At 36.8% G+C, this 16,759-nt stretch overlaps 1 protein-coding gene across 1 annotated transcript; it reads left to right on the top strand.

The window, feature by feature from the left end:
* Positions 1 to 550: 550 nt before the first annotated feature.
* LOC114068703 (interleukin-1 receptor-like 2) lies at positions 551 to 14,766 on the top strand. The gene is made up of 11 exons (XM_027905044.1): positions 551 to 569; positions 786 to 878; positions 5,480 to 5,723; positions 6,029 to 6,215; positions 7,027 to 7,189; positions 8,867 to 8,932; positions 9,484 to 9,604; positions 11,556 to 11,704; positions 12,049 to 12,192; positions 13,248 to 13,409; positions 13,888 to 14,766. The coding sequence occupies exons 1-11, from the start codon at positions 551 to 553 to the stop codon at positions 14,277 to 14,279; spliced, it is 1,740 nt and encodes a 579-aa protein (XP_027760845.1). The 3' UTR covers positions 14,280 to 14,766.
* The last annotated feature ends 1,993 nt before the right edge of the window (positions 14,767 to 16,759 follow it).

Below are 16,759 nucleotides of genomic sequence, written 5' to 3' on the forward strand. Positions count from 1 at the left end.
CTCCCGCACCGCCCGGGAGCTACAGCCCCTTCCAACGTGTCCAGGAATACGTCAGAATTTAAACGAAGGGTATTGAAAAATGATTTCCTGCCGTACCTGTTGAGGAATGCCAGCAGGCATTTTCACAGAAAACCAGCTACCGTGACAGTCGCAGTGCTGTAACTACGCTCCGGAGCTGGGGGGTGCGGGTAACCCAGCTCTTCTGCACCGGCTAGGTATGTCCAACAAAGTATTTGTAATCGTTTTCTCTAGATCAAAAGTGAGACATTTGATTAATCTCTCCTGAAGAGGCATGGCATGCCTTGCACTTAATAGAAGCATTTAAGGTAATATGAAAACATAGTGGGTTTTTTTTTTTATAATTAAAATGTTCATGGACTTATGTAGCAGAAAGAGTGTGATACTCTGACTTGCTGTTAGTTCCCTCAATTCTGAGGACAAGACTGTTGCATGTTTTAATATGTCTGTATTTTTGAATGAGATATTAAAAGAAAAACTGCCACAAGTTTGCCAAAAACAGTGAAATCCATAATGAGAATTATACCTTACTATGTGCTCTCGTGCATATTGTAATTATAATTCAGGTGCATGTATCATTAAAAACCTCTTTCAGACTTTTCTTTTGGTGGGTTGGTTATGGTATGTTTTGGGATTTTTTAACTTAAATTGATAAAAATATTTCCTTTCAGGGTGAAACTTTATGGACATGGCCCCAGATACCTGGAATTTTTTCTCCCCTTCAGAAAATTTGGGCAAAGATAACTCCAGCTGAATTCTGTCATGAGTGGTCAAGCTCCACAGGCTAATTGCAAGCTCAAGATGTGGACAAAATGACTGGAAAAAGGGAGAAATTTACCTGTTTAACATAGCGGAATGTGGTAGGAGAAACATTTACATTTGACTCTGTAGTTGTACATTTGTTATTTTCATCATTAATTATGTGAAGGCATGGACAGAGCAGAGCCTAGTTTTTCTGTTGTGTCTACTTTCCACAGAAAGGGAAGTTTTTCACTGTGGAAAGTAGGAAACAAGAAGGAGTCTCCTCAAAGCAGTTTGTGTATATGGTTTAAAACAAGGCTATATATATTTGCAAGTCTTCCATGTTGACAAAAGGGCAAGTTATAAATTTAAACAGATAGAAAGAACATTGAAATTACAGAGAAGCGGGATGCTGGAACTTTCTTTCCAGAGGTGGCAAAATAATACTGCTGCATGTGCTGAATTTGCTGCTAGGGCAAAAGGCCACTTCAGACAGCTCATGTGAGACAGAACACTTGGGTAAGGTAATGTTCTAATAGAACACAGTTTATGAAAAAACTGTTTCAGAGAAGTCATAGAGATAATACCTGGTCATAAGTGGAAGCTATTCAGTCTTGATTTATCTTGAAAATATTATAATGGAAATAATTTAATTTTTTTTTAAATAAAAACTATCGATTTTTCAGAGTTACTGTCCATCACAATTAGTGAAGAAAGTTGTAGGTTTTGTACAAACATACATAATCTGCCTTCAGTGCTTTTAATGGTTTGTGTATTTCTATGCTCAGCACTCTTGTAGGACTCATTCCTTTTTATAGCTAGGCAAGAAAAAACCTGCCTGAGTGAAAATTTGCAATGAGGGAGGAGGAAAGAGAAAGGGAAGACAGAAGAAAGCAAGCAGGCACTGCAAGAAGCAGTGTGGATGACTCAGTGTATGGCACACCTCTGAGTCAGTTTGGTGAAGTAAGACACAACAGCTGGAAGTGTCATCTTTTACTATTGTAGAAAATGCTGATCAGCTAAAGATTCTTCACAACAGGATGGGGTTCTCCTGCTCATCCTTTAGTTTGAACATTTGTCCTCTCATAGTGCTGCAAAAGACTGTGGCAGAAAAAAAGCAGTAAGGCAGGTCAAGTTAAGGAACAGCTTGCCAGAGGCATGCAACTAATAGATTCTTCTCCAAGCACACTATGGATCAGAAGACTACTAAAGAGTCCTGATAATCATTCTCAGATGTGTAAATAAGCAGGTAAAACATAAACGCTTAGTTTTCAGGTGAAGGAAGATCACTACTGGAGTTCCAAACGCAGAGGGAACCTGTTGCAGCGGCAGAATTTGCCAACAAAACAAAGCTATTCAGGATAGAATATGGAGATGTAAATTGCAAAGAGTGGCAGAAAGATGTCATGATAGTGAATGACTAGGTAATAATAGCATTTGAAATTTTTTTGTGGATAAATATAAAGAAAATTTAAAATGAAAACATATGGACAAAATCCTAACATCACATGCTCAGCAGCTGACTGGATTTATTTGATTCTTAGCCCTAGTGATGAGATCTTGGAATTTCATTACATAGGCCCATGGAAATATCATGTCGAGATTCACTAGTCTTCAAAGAACAAAGAGGTGGTTAGAAATTATTAGGGAAAAAATCCAGAAAAAAGCAATAATTGTTTTAGCTTATAAATCCACAGTGCACCTGTGTTTTGAAGACTATACGCAAATTCTGTCCTCCCCATTTCAGACAGGCTGTAGCATAACTGGAGGCAGTGGTGGTAGCGCGTGGCAAAAATATTCAGAAGTATGAAATCAGATTCCATCTAAGGGGCAGTTAGAGAATATAACACTGTAAGTTAGGAAAGCAAGAAGTTGGAAGGAATGTGCTAGAGATGTAAAAAAACCTGAGTGCTTCCCAAGCTGAATGGGAAATATTTACTTACTTTTTTTCTTCTTGTGTAATAATTAGGAGATGTTAAGTAAAACAAGTGGGTAAGAGGCTCAAAACAAGTCAAAGCCAATTCCTGTGTTTAGTGTGTCCTGAATTAACTGTGTAATTCCTGTATTAACTGTATTAAATGTTGACGTTAAATTGTGGAAGTTCATATTGGAAGCCACTAATTGAAAGTTTTCTTTCCATTTCTGTAGGGAAATGTGATGGCAAAACCAGTGTTTTCATGTAATATTGCAACAGCATTTCTGTCTTTAATTATTGCAAGTAAGTTTATTGGCTATGGAAGGTTTTGTTCTGAAACTTTTTTTTTTCCACTCAAGTAATACGAACTTTCTGTGAAAATGCCTGTAAAAGTTAATTTACATGCATGCCAGTGAGTTCTTTTAAATAGTCCTAAGAGCGGGGACCTCTCAAACACGTGTTATTTCATGTAGTATCTTATCACAGAATCATTTAGGTTGGAAAGGAACTCCTGAGGTCATGCAGTCCAACCTTACTGACATACCCCAAGGTCAGCTAGAGCAGGTTACCCAAAACTGTGTCCAGCTGGACTTTGAATATTCCTGCAAATGGAGATTCCATGACCTCTTTGGGCAACTTGTTCCAGTGTTTGATCATCCTTACAATAAAAAAGTATTTTCTTGTTTTCAGATTGAATGTTTTGTGTTTCAATCTGTGCTCATTGCCTCTTGTCCTCTCAGTGAGCCATGCTGGCAAAATCTGTCTCTTTGTTTTTTGTTCCCTTTCATCAGGTATTTACACATATTGATAAGATCCCTTCACACGCTCTTCAAGCCTTTTCTTCTCTAGGCTGAAGTGTTCCTGTACTTTCATTTTCTCTTCAAGTGAGAGATGCTCCTTTCCCTTAATCACTTCTGTGGCTATGTGCTGGATTCTCTCCAGTAAGTCAAATCTAGCAGTTCCTCATGCAGCCCAGGTCACTCTTAGCCTTTTTTGCCATGAAGGAGCATTGGTGGCTCATGGTCAGTTTGTGGTCCACCAAGACCTAAATGTTCTCTGAAGATCAACTTTCCAGCTGAATGGTCTCTAGAGTGTCCTGGGGCCTATTACACTATTTCAGATTATTTAGTGGCAGAAAAGTGGCATTTAGTGGCAGAAAAGTGTTATCAGTTCTTGTGGCCACAGCATTTCATAACCATTACAGTTATTGTGGGGCATTCAATACAGATATCTGAGTAATTCAATGTTTGGATAAGTAATTTGGAGAAGATTTATGGCGAGGTGATGCGAACTGTGGATGACACAAAATTATCCTTTGATGGTTGAAACTGATGCTCGCTATGAAGAGGTTGTCTGCATATCAAATATTTTAGTGACACAATGTCAGTAAGTAAAATCAAACAGATGTGAAGGGTCATGGAAGGGTCATGCACCTGTAGCAGAAGCATGTGTACTGTATGTGTGTGATGAGAGCATAAAGTTAATTGATAACCACTTGGGAAAATGATGTTGGATATCTCTGGATGCTCTTTGGAATCATTAACTCTGTCATCAGCAGTGAGCAGAAAAGCAGAATTTTTGGAAAGCAGCAGAGTAGAAAGCAGAAAGCTTCATTATGCAACTCTGTTACCCCATGGTAAATGTGTGTCAGTTGAACTGGGCAGTTCTGGTCATTCCATCTCAGAAAGACTGTTTCAGAAAGGTTAGGGAGATGAGTGACAGTGTCATCTGATATGGGATGGCTTCCATATGAGAAGTCACTAAGTGAAGGAGATAAAGAAAAGAAACAACTGAGGCAAGATGGGATGAAGATCTATAAAAATACCATAGACTAGGCAGAAGAGAGAAAAATTACTTACCATTTCTCATACCAAGAAACGCATAATACCCAGAGAAATTACAAAAGCCAGTGAATAGATTTTAATGCAGAATATAAGGGGAGAGAAAGCAAAGTATTACTATATTTGTGGTGTTCTCCTCTCTTTTGCATATTTGGCATTGGTTGTTATCAGTGCCAGAATTTTGGGCTAGACAGATACCTGCATGACTCTGTGTCAGTTCTTACATCTAATAAAGCAAGGAAGTTTAGGTAGATATAATATTAACTTAGGAATGGAACCATGGTATCCAGAGGTGGTGCCTTTTTTGTCATATTGCAAAAAGAAACTCCGAAAAACCCCAAGCCAAACTCATGGTGTTGCTCTTTTCCTGTACGAGTCTGTTTGTGTCAGAAGAAAAGAAAATGAGCTCATTGGTGATTGCAATAATTCCTTTCTAAATATTCATAAAATGAAGGGTGAGTTGAAATGTCCATTGTAAACTTAATATTTGTGCAACACGATCTGTAACTTCAGTGTCCTCTTAGGACATTTGAGTATCAAAAGCATAGTCTGTTTTGAAAGATTACTTTGACTACATTCAAGGGAAGGTAAAAATAAAGACCTTAAATGTGAAATCGGTGTGCATGTGTGTGTTTGTCTGCACGCACGTGCAACAGACTGGGAAAAAACAAGTACTGTAGTAGTTTGCATCTGAAGTTAAACATGCAAGTCTGCTGCAAACATTCTACGGAGTGTAAATTTTGCATTCAAATAACGGTATTTCATTTCAGTGGCTATACAGCTGTATCAGTATACCACTGGGTAGTACTCTCAGCTAGAAAGGAATTAAAATTGTATTTCAGTGGTTGACTTGAGAGTGGAGATGAAAACTCCAATTAACTTTATAAATGTGATCAGGAAATAAGTTCAGTATATTCTTGTAGGGTGTTTGAGTTTTTCTTTAATATCTATCTCTTTCTTTTAGAGAAATGTGAAGCCTATGATGTGATGTTGGGGCAAATTCTTGTGCCTGATGGGCAGCCTCTTGCTATTAACTGTTCACCGGAAAAGAACCTGAAAAGTGGAAACTACAACTTAACATGGTATAAAGTTGGTAACCAGACAGCTGTGCCTAGAGACAAACTGTCTAGAGTGCATCAGCAGAAGAATTTAATTTGGTTTCTTCCTGCAGTGGTAGAAGATTCTGGAGATTATGAATGTGTCATAAGGTGAAAATTAAAAAAAAAAAAAAATTATAGAAATTAGTTTCAAAATAAGTAACTTTTAGAAAGCAAGCAAAATTTTGAGGGAAAGAGAAATGCTAATGAAGAATAGAGAGTGCATTCATAAAAACTAACTTAGACTGGGGAAATTAAATCTAGTTTTGGGTTATTTTTCCTTGTAGGCAAAAGTAAATCTATTAAGGAACCATAAACTTCTTGTCTTCTCTTTCTTCTCCAAAAAGAATGCCATATATTTTTGAGTTGCAAAATATGCCAAATAGGTTAATTTAATTATGTTCTATAAATTGCAGAAACTTGACAAGCTTCAAGAAAATGTGTACAAAAGTAACAATTTTTGAGAAGGTTGATGGTTTATGCTTAAATGAAAAATTTGCTGTAGAGGAGGTGGTATTCACATCATCATCTGCAAAGGTTGTGTGTCCACACTTGGATTATTTCAGGAATGAGAAGGATATTCAGCCTGTTCGTTGGTATAAGGTGAGAATGTGGTGATTTTTACTGCCTTATAGCTGTCCACTATTTAAAATAAAAAACACTGATCTTCGAAAATTGGAGCAGAAAAACTAAAGATTTATTGTAAAAGGGAGATAAAATTATATATATATAAATAATAAAAAAAACCACTGGAAGAGCATTAAGACTTTTTATCTTTTAAAGGTGTATCGGGTTTTTTTTTTGATTAACAGGGTAGAAATTCAGGGTAGTTTAGGTGAAGGAGCGCCGTTGACCCACGAATCCACCAGGGGGCATCTGTTTACCTGCCAGCAAAACGCACTCGGAGCTTCATGGAAACAGATTTAGTGTGAGATATCCATCACGTGCTCAGTATTGTTCTATTAAATTGTTCCGTTTCACGTGGTTCACACTCATTTAAAGGCTCTTTCTGTTACAAGAATGTAGTGCCTTCTGCAGAACTCCTGCCTCAGGCCCACGTGGTCCAAATGGTGCCGGTAGTATTTAGGTTCCTTAAAAAATGAAATGTTATAATTAAGTAGTTCTTAATGGATGAACACTTCTAAAAATCCTGACACTCGCATTTTACTTTCTTATTTCTCTAATATCGAAAGTTGTTTTCCAAAGGAGATGAAGTGGGGTATCTTTGAATTCAAAACGCAGCTGAAATGAAGCAGGCAGTGCTTTTTATTCCACTGCCTTTGCCTTCCCTCAGCCTCTGCAAGGCATCCATCTCAGTGCTGTGGTCCACTGAAACTTCAGATTGTGTTAAAGAGAGACAAACCATGGAAATGTACAGTGATATGAATTAACAGAGTTCTCTACACATTTTTAGGACTGCCAGCTGCTGGAAGGGAAAAGGTTTGCCTTCTCAAACAGTAATCTTATAATTTTCAATGTGACTGTACATGATCAAGGAAACTATACATGTGAAACAACACGTAACTACAATGGAAAACAATATAACATTTCACGGGATGTCAGTCTGATTGTAGAAGGTAAGTAAATAATTTCATTGCCTTTGTGTTCATAGACCAAAGCAGAAAGACCTAATCAGTGGATAGTCATGCTTAGGGCTACTGGTTTTCACCTAAATGTGAGGGAAATAAATACTGACTGTGGGTATTTATACTTTGTCTGTTGTTGCCACCATGTTGAAGATTCACTCTCCTGTTCAAAGTTGCAGTATAACAAAGCTCTGCTGCCCAGACCAGCTGGCAAAGTCTCTAAACAGATGCCCTGTAAGGCTTGGTGGTACAATACTTTCTATTGTACTCTCTATCCTGCCCATCTTCCTTCTTTTTCTTTTACATTATTCTCTTAATGCAAGAGCAATGAACTAAACCAGCCCAAGTAATGCCAGTGTCTTCATTCTGTGTGTACCATCTGTTTCCTTCAAACCTTTGTCTCTTTTGCTTTTGGTTTTAAGCTGCTCCGCACAAGAGCTTCTAATCTCTGATGCTGTGTGTGTAGCTCAGTAAACCCTGATTTATCTTGGGAGCCAATAGCACAACAAAAAATTATAAAAGATGGTGTAGGTGTAAAATATGAAATCCTTTGCTAGCACAGCATCATGAGATTGATAATGGATCACTGAAAAGACTGTGCTACTCCAAGGTAAGCAATGCAAATACTGCTTTTTGCATTCCAGCAATGAAAGACATTTTAAGGTTTACTAATATATTGTATTACTATTTAATGATCTCTTTTTGTGTTTGCCTGTTTTGTCTGTGTGCATATATATGTATACATACGTATGTGCAGAAGTGTGTGTGTAAACATATGATGGGAGTATGTGTCATGTTTATACATCTATATTGTATGAATAAATAAAATCTAAGGGACGTAAGGGTGGATCAAATGAAATGATCATTCTGGTCTTAAAAGCTGTCCATAGAACTTCGCTCTTGGTGGAATTTTGGCTTCTAGGACTGAGTAGACACAAAATCATTTCACTGCCATAAATGACTGAAGGTACCTTGGTAGTTTTTAAAGACTCCAGCTGAGCAAGTTTACACTAAAATAGTGGTTTGGGGTCCAAACAATAATGCAGACCCAGTTTTCAGAATGGGAAGGGAAGGATATATTTGGGACAATCCTGTGTACTTTGCTAGAGATGCTTTATGATTTATGTTTGTTAATTTGTACACTTGGAGAGTGTCATATATGTAGTCTTAGTTGTAAACATCTAAAATGCATCACTGGCATTGTACTTACTTATAGATAAGGCTGTGGGAAAAATCTTAAGGCCTTTAACTGGAGTATAAAAATTAAATTTCCCCTTTAGAATAATAGAAGTCTAAAATAGATGAACCGCACTCTAAGTGTACTTGGCTCTGTTTTGTATCTGTGGGATGCTGGGTGACAGGCTATCAAGACCTTAGAGCAGCAGATATTTGCCCATACCCTTCTCAGCACCTGTGCATGCAATACTACAGAATTTCTGTGCCATGGAATAGCCAGTCCATCATGAGTGTGTGGAGATTTGAGGCATTACGTTTGGAAGAGAGAGAGTGAAGAGCAGCTTGGCTTCAAGTCAGAAGTAATGACTACTGAGATATGATACTTTCAGTATTGAGTGATGTTTGTTATAAAATTGCTGACAGCCTTGTCTGTAGAACAGACTGCAACTGCCCTAAAGGTTTTCTGAAAAGCCCTTCCTTTCTTTTGGTTAGTGAGCCAACCAAAAAAGCCTCCAGAAATATCTTACCCAAGAAACAACTCGATTGAAGTGGAACTTGGTAAGTAGTTTTCTCTATGAGAAAATATGAATTTGTATCCTAGTGAAAATTTATACTCAAGGAGTGCCCTTTTATGTATTTTCTTGTTTTGTCTCTTTGAAAAAAAACTCAACTAATTCAGTAACCAGCTTGATTTCTCTTTGTTCATCACCCAAAGGAGGAATATTGAGGGGTGAGAGAGAAAGAAATGAGGTGTGTTGTTTCCAAAATCCTAGGGAAATTTCTCAGATGCAAAGAAAATTATAGGGAACCCAACTGATTATCTGTCACATCTGTTGCTTTCTAAGATTCTAAGAACAGATCCATCTCAAAACTGCAGGCAAAGTGATACCCCAGGGGGAGACATCTTCCTGGATTCAGCCTTTTCCATCCTACCCTTCTCTTCCTGGATCTGCAGATCACTGAGTATATACACCCTCTGTCAGAGCACCTTTTCTGAAAGGGTTTGGTACCATCGTTAGCTGGTCTGTGTGGGAATCAGCGAACAGAACTGTACAGACTTTCATTAGGTTATGGAAATTAACTCTTTATTTTGTAACACAATTTTATAGGCTCGCAGGTTACAGTGGATTGCAATACGACAGGTGCTGATGGGTATGAAGTGTTTTGGACAGGCAACGGTGTGTATATTGATGTATTTTATATGAGCAGAATTTTTGCAAGTCCCTATGAGTAAGTATATTTTCAGACTAGAATATACTGTATTGACAACCAAAGTGGAACTTTCTCCCTTTGGCATTAAAATATTAAGCAACATTTTTTCCCTGACTTTAAATAGCATTCTTTTAAAAAACTCTAACGCTTTCCTTCCCCAATTCACTTCCTGCTTTGAAATAAAAACTTGAAACCTAGGAGGCACATGGACTTCACATGAGATTGTGCTTTTCTTGGTCATTGTAAAAAATCTGTCTTAATTTCCAAACTTGGAAAGCTGTTTTGTTACAGTCTCATACTTGTAATGTAAACCTCTTTTGGTTGCATCAGTCATGTCCAGGTGCATTATCTCCAGACTGTCTCTTTTTGATGCATTCTCCATTCCCTTCCTATCTGCCTCTGTGAAAAGTCACAAGAGGACAAACCTGTGCTTTACAGGAGAAACTGAGATTTCCAAGTTTAAGAGCCTTGAGTTAGAGAAAGATAACAGAGATCAGCTGAAAACCTAATGGAAGACTTCACTGGGGGCATTTGTACTGAAGCTTAGAGGGCTGAGAAAAGCGAGACAAATTTCCAGTGATGAGTTGAGTTTCGGGAAGACTTGGACTGAGGAAAGCGTGAAAAGGGCAAGAGGGAGACAAGGTGATGGTGAAAAGCAGGTTAAATGGAGTTAGTTAGGAGAGAAGAAATTATACCTGATTGGAAAAACAACTTAAATTGGAGCAAGAGGGAAACTTAAATTTTCTTATATATTAGAGATTGGGAAATAAAAATTGCAGGGTTTTTAATCAGCCCTTATCTCATGGTGGTTCTGTGTATAAAAANAATAAGTATTCATTATAAAACAAAGGGAGAAATAAAGATCTGAATTATTTGGGTACTCACAAAGAGAAAACACTCGCATAAAGGTAATATATTATACTGTCATAAAGAATTGTAATGCCATAAAAAATTGGGTCATAATGCAGAGGCACATGGTCACTGAGTTGATATTGTAAAAGCAATGTTATCTTTTTTACTTCCTAGAGCTTAAATGGTCATCTTTGCAACTATTAGTCATTTGCATTAGTGATGTTGATTTATTCATTCCCTGTTACAGTGCTCAAATTACTGTAACTTTTTGCTTAGAAAATGATTCATGTGGTCCTTTATATGCCCTTTATGTTATGTTTTATTTTGCATTTTAAATGATAACTACACTATGTTTTCAGGAAAGAAAGCAGACTAGTTAGTCAATTTTGCATTTGAGGTCTACGATTAACTAAGGTAGTGGTATCCCACAGTTTGCTGGTGGTTAAAAGCTTGTTTAGTTCACTCATCAGCCACACGTCACAGTACTCAACTAGTTAGTATGAGTGCTTTTATGCCCTTGTACAATGTATGGGGGATAATCTGGGTCTCTTAATGGTGTGACCTGACACAATCAGCTGTTACAAGTCTGTTCTGATCCATGGGGTGAAGCACCATTTAGACTCCAGTCCCTGTAGCTGGAATCACACTGTGAATTGGTGGTGTCTGCTGCATGTCACCACCTTTGATGTCCTCCTTGTCCCAGAGCTGCTGACCACAAGGTGACGCCTTGTTCCAGGGCCTCTTTCTGTGTCATGTCCCATTGTGGAATCTCTCTGTCCATCTATTCTTACAGGGATTGGGAAGTCTATAACAATGGTTTGCTTAGGTTTGTAAGGTATATTTTTGTCCTTCAAACTACAGAAAGCTTATATTCCTTTGGGGAAACACAGCTCCAGATAAGGTAATGTCTTAGTGTCTTGATGTTTTCTAATACATATGCTAAATGTCAGTATGAATGTCTGACCAGGTTTCTTTCATGCAATGTAATTGCTCATCTGTTGTGAAGTGTGGTTGAAGTTTCAGAGGGAAATAGCCATTGTTGTGCTGCGGATGTTAGAGATGAAGCCATTCCAGAAAGGGCTGTGGCTTATGGTTCTATTTGTCACCTTTTTGACAGGGAAGAAACTTCTGACGATGGACGCCCTATGCATTCTGTGAAGCTAATAATTTCAGAAGTGAATAGTGAAGATTATGAACAACCATTTGTCTGTCAAGCTTCAAATGCCTTTGGGGAGGTTGCATCTTATATTATATTAAAGCACAGAGGTAAGAAATACTGGTTATCTTTGAAGCCTGTGATTGTCTTTACTTCCCCAGAAGGTGTTTTGATACCAAATTCTTTGTATTGTTTCAATAGAAGACAGGTTCATTACAGTTTGCAGTACACATGCATGTGCACAGGGAAAGTCACTGTAGTAGTGTATTTAACATTATTTTAAAACCCAGGTAAATAGAAATGAAAAACAACATGAATAATATTAATGTCATAATATAAATAATGAATATGAATAAAAAATGAATAATATTCGAATTTGTATTGCATTTGTGTGAAAGATCAGATTTGGACAAATTCAACATTTAAAAAGCAATCTTCTTATATTTTTGTGCAGTTCCTGATATACGAAGATGGCTGACTGGATCACTTGTCTCTTTGTTAATTTTAACATTTATTATTTTAATAATCTACAAGACTTTCAAGATTGATTTGGTGCTTTGGTACCGTAATTCTGCCTGTGCCCTTACAAGTAAGGAAGGTATGTGAATGTGACCAGGTATATAAGTGTAATTATCCTATTGAATTTTTTCACTTGCCATTGCTTCTGAGCAAAAATGGGATTATTTAGTAGAATGTATGTGGAACTTTCGTCAGGAATTTTCAGATACACACAAAGACATTTTTGAGGGGCATTTTTTAAGACATATGGGTAAAATATGTAATGATTGAGGTAATAAAATCTGTAATATTGAAGACAGTCATGGTGAGATAGGCCAAAAAGAATTATTGGCTATTCCCAAATTAGCATGTTGTTTTTTGCTTCTCTGTAGTTTCTTTACATGTAGTGATATGGTCACTCTGATGATGAACAATAGGTGTCAGCAGAGCTACATCCTGTAAACTAGCTGCTTAAAGACGTGCATTAAATATTTACTTTGAGAATCAGACTAATTTCTCAGAGATTAATTTGTTGGGGTTTTTTTTTGTTTTGTTTTGCAATTTCTCCCTTTTACCCCCACTTTCCTTCTAAATCCTGTAAGTTATGATATTTACATGCTGAAGAGAAAATTTGCTACTAGTTCTGTGTTCTAGTTCTGTGATTCTTCTTGTGTGTTTTTATTTGCTGTACTGTAGACAAATACACAAAGACAGGTATGAAAAATCTGAAATAAGAACAACATCATAGGTATTTTCTGTATCAGTGCTCAGAATTAGACTGTCTGGAGTTCCCCATAGCTTGAAAGTGAATGAATTACATATATTGATGTAGTTAATGTTTACTCATGGCTGTCCAAAATGTTTTCACAGAAAAGTAATTTCAACTTCTGGGGTTGGGAGCTCCTTCCTGCAGGCCTTAGGACTGGCATCCAGCTCACTTTCTGCCTCCTCCCTTTCCATGATGGGAAAGGAATTTAGATTCAGTAGCTGATCATCTTTCTTTTGAATTGCAGAGCATTTTAGTTGTTTGAAGTTATTCTGTCAGATAGGTGAAATCAGGCCCCCATTATTGTTTTTAAACACACCAAAATGGAACTTTGCAATAAAGGCATTTCAGTTTTAGTTTTTTAATAGAAATGTTTGTGTTTGTTTTAGATGGGAAAATCTATGATGCATATGTCCTGTATGCAAAAAGCAGTGAAGGCAGAAGTTTCTATTGTCTGGAAACCTTTGTTCGTAGAATACTCCCAGATGTTTTAGAAAAACAATGTGGATATAATCTCTTCATATTTGGAAGGGATGATTTACCTGGAGAAGGTATGCTTTAATTAGTAGAGTTATTAAATTGTCTTTTGGGACATTGTTCTCAGCTTGAAGTTTATCTATACAATTAAAATCTACATATTTTGAAAAGGAAGCGGTATTTGTTTATTTTTTAATGGATAATTTGTCCAATAGACAATTTATTTCTTTTTCTTTTATTTCCTTACTGAAAAGTTTGTTCCAATGTTATGAGGGTCTGCACTTTCTTTTTATTGATGAACAAATGAGGATTCAACAGCATTAATAATATTGTTGAAGTTTTTTGAATGATATCTCCTCCTAGGGACTGAAGAAAACTAATTTTTTGTCAGTTATGTCACGCAGTGGATCATGAATCATGAATGACAGCGTGAAGATCTTAAACCTACCAGTCCTCTGAGCTTCACCTATGTGCAATTTTAAAACTAAGAAGTATTTTACATCAGTTGTAAAGTTTCTATGGAAACTCTGATCATTCCTTTATTACTTACAGCTGTAGTCAGTGTTGCTGATGAAACTCTTAAGCAAAGCAGAAGACTGATGATTATTTTGGGATCAGAAACATCTAGTTGCTGCCTACTAGAAGACACCTCTGAACAACAACTAGCTATGTATAATGCTCTCATCCGCGACGGGATTCAAGTGATTCTTATAGAAATGGATGAAATACAGGACTACACAAGCATGCCAGAATCAATCAGATACATTAAGCAAAAACATGGAGCTATCAAATGGAAAGGTGACTTCTCAGAAAAATCATGTTCAGCAAATACAAGATTCTGGAAAAAAGTGCGCTATCAAATGCCATTCAGGAAAAAAGTATCTTATTCTGAAGTGTATGTATTGCCCTTAACTTCGAACAATTCTGCAGCAAAGGGAAGTTAAGAAGCACCTGTTAAAATAACACTGAAGGTAATTCTGAATTGTGATGTTTCTTGCACAAAGTCTTCTTATTACAAACCAAATGTTTTCTTTGAGATGTAAAAACTACTCATCCCTTCCTTAAATTACACCTTAAAAGAAAAACTTTGCGCAACTTTATTTCTGTTCTGTTTTTTTGACAGTGACATAATTTGTTGTGATAGCCTTCATTAGATATGAGGAGTAAAGGTTACGGTGATGGTGGTACACAATTAAATAGTCACGGTCCACATGAATGTCTTGTGAAGAAGCAGCTGTGAGGTCCATTTTTAAAAATTGAAACTGCAGTTGATAAATTAAAAATCTGTTTCTATCACCAGAATTTTCCTAGTCTTTCTGTTCCACTTCTTGTTACTTCTCCATGACTGTCTGACTTCCTCATTGCTGCAGGAAAGCCTGCGCTGTGCAAGCCTTGAGCTCTCCTTCTGAGCAAAAGGCCTTGTTCTTGTTTCTTTAAAGAGTTGAGGAAATACATGACATAGCAGGTATATTTAAAACTCACAACACTTAATGTGTTTCAGCTGAACAGTTGGTACCACGTGTGTTCAACAAATGGCTTTTTAAACATTTGTTGAATAATTCTGTGATATCAGGAAACTGAAAATATTTCAGCTTTTCTGAGAACTGGAAGTTCTAGAATGTGCTGCTACTCTGAAAACCACTTCTCATTCTGTGTCTCTAACTGCATACACAGAAATTCACTGAGAATCTATCAAAGGACTGTGCTTGGGCTGGGTTTCCTGGGGGGAGTGGAAAATGGCCGGTTCTGAAACATGACCAGATCGTAACGGCCAGAAATGGTATCTTGTCTACTTGCGAAAGAAAAAGTTAGAGGTATGTGCCTATATCAAACTGCTTGGAAGTAGATTGGTATTTCTGGACCCCAATCCATTGTTCTGTGTGCATCACCATGAGAAAATGGCACTCTGCTTCCTTTTCAAGGTTGTCTGAAGCAGCAGAAGTTTTCACGGTCCAGCCTTGAAGAGCAGCATCTGAATGCAAAGACAAATTCTGCTTGGTTTTTATTTTGTTTTGTTTGTTGTTCTTTTCTGAGGTTAAGTAGGTTCTTACATCATGTTTATTGCTAGGATAGCATCTGTCACTTGGTTCTCAGAAGTATGCATACTATAGAATATATTCTTCATTGGGCTGTATTCATGGGAGAGAGAAATCAAGATCAGGGAGTAAAAATAGATATTCAGAGTGAAAGATTTGCAATAGCATTTCGTGGTACCTTTTCCTTTGAGAATGTCTAGCAAATGCTACTTAGGAGCAGTTTCTCATTCTCTTGATATGGGGTTTACAACTGCATAATTTTCCACAGCCTTGACTGACTTGAGACTTGTTCTGAGTTGTCACCATGAGAACTGAGAACAGGATAGATTCATAAGATGAGGTACTATTGTTATAGATGTTGAATCATTTTTCAATTTAAAAAATAAATTTAGGAACTTGGGTAGTTTAGATAATCATTATTGTCAAATTTTTACATTGTGTTTAGACCTAGACTTGCTCAGGAAAGTTTTGAAAATTTCATTTTCCTTCAAAGATTTTTTTTCATTTATGTTTAAAACCAGAACCCTCTTATTTTGCATGTAGACGGGGAAAAGTAATAAAGAAAAGATATTGAAACTATGCTGGATATTTTCAACCTTCTAATTCCATAGACTTTGAAATAAGATTTGCAGTACTACAGAAAAGTACACTGATTTGAATGGAGTTGTGCTGGTATTTTTTATTTCTTCTGTGAATGTGCTGTTATGATTTCTGCCCACTTTTTTCATAGATCTTTTTGGAGGTTTGGTACAATATTCAAGATAAGCCTTTTCCCATTTTCCCACTAAACGAGACTCCTAAAGACTCTTAATTGAAGACAGATAAGAGAATTTATTTACCTGATACTTTCAAACAACCACATTTAGTATAATTATGTAGATATGTTAGTGTTCTTATGTGAAAGTGAGTGTGGGATAAAGGTTTTGGTCATCACGGTTAATTGTTAGCTAACTACTTGAATGCAACATGACATGAAATGACTTATCCGTTTATCATGGGACTTAATTTTAAAGCTGAATTTTGTCTCTGTTTTCTCTCCTTGGAAACTGTTTTTTGCAAGTCACAGAGGAAAACACACTAATTTTTTGTGGTCCAATAAAAGAAGTCCCATAGAGACATATGTACTGATTGCTCTTTATTAAAAAAACCCCAGATCTCAACAAGTCCAAAAATGATTAGTTGGCAAGAGGTTTGCTTCTGAAAACTTGTAGCATCGGAAGGAAAAGGCAAATGCAGAGTAGTCTGTGAAAGAGTATTTGTTTACCACAGTGTAGTAGGTATATTTCAGTTTGTTGTTGTCATGGTTTAGGAATGGTATTCCTAAATATAAATATATATTTAGTAGTCCTGCTAAAACCACACCACTGCTTGCTTCCCCTCCCTCTCCA

Source organism: Empidonax traillii, unplaced genomic scaffold (assembly GCF_003031625.1).
Source record: "Empidonax traillii isolate 1590-97213 ecotype Southwest subspecies unplaced genomic scaffold, ASM303162v1 scaffold1114:size179974, whole genome shotgun sequence".
NCBI lineage: Eukaryota > Metazoa > Chordata > Aves > Passeriformes > Tyrannidae > Empidonax > Empidonax traillii.

What these genes read in the sequence shown, in the direction of transcription:
- LOC114068703 (XM_027905044.1), top strand. An exon ending in ATTTTTGCAAGTCCCTATGA is followed by an intron (nt 9,605 to 11,555) that starts GTAAGTATATTT and finishes CCTTTTTGACAG; the next exon opens with GGAAGAAACTTCTGACGATG. An exon ending in GGATGATTTACCTGGAGAAG is followed by an intron (nt 13,410 to 13,887) that starts GTATGCTTTAAT and finishes TATTACTTACAG; the next exon opens with CTGTAGTCAGTGTTGCTGAT.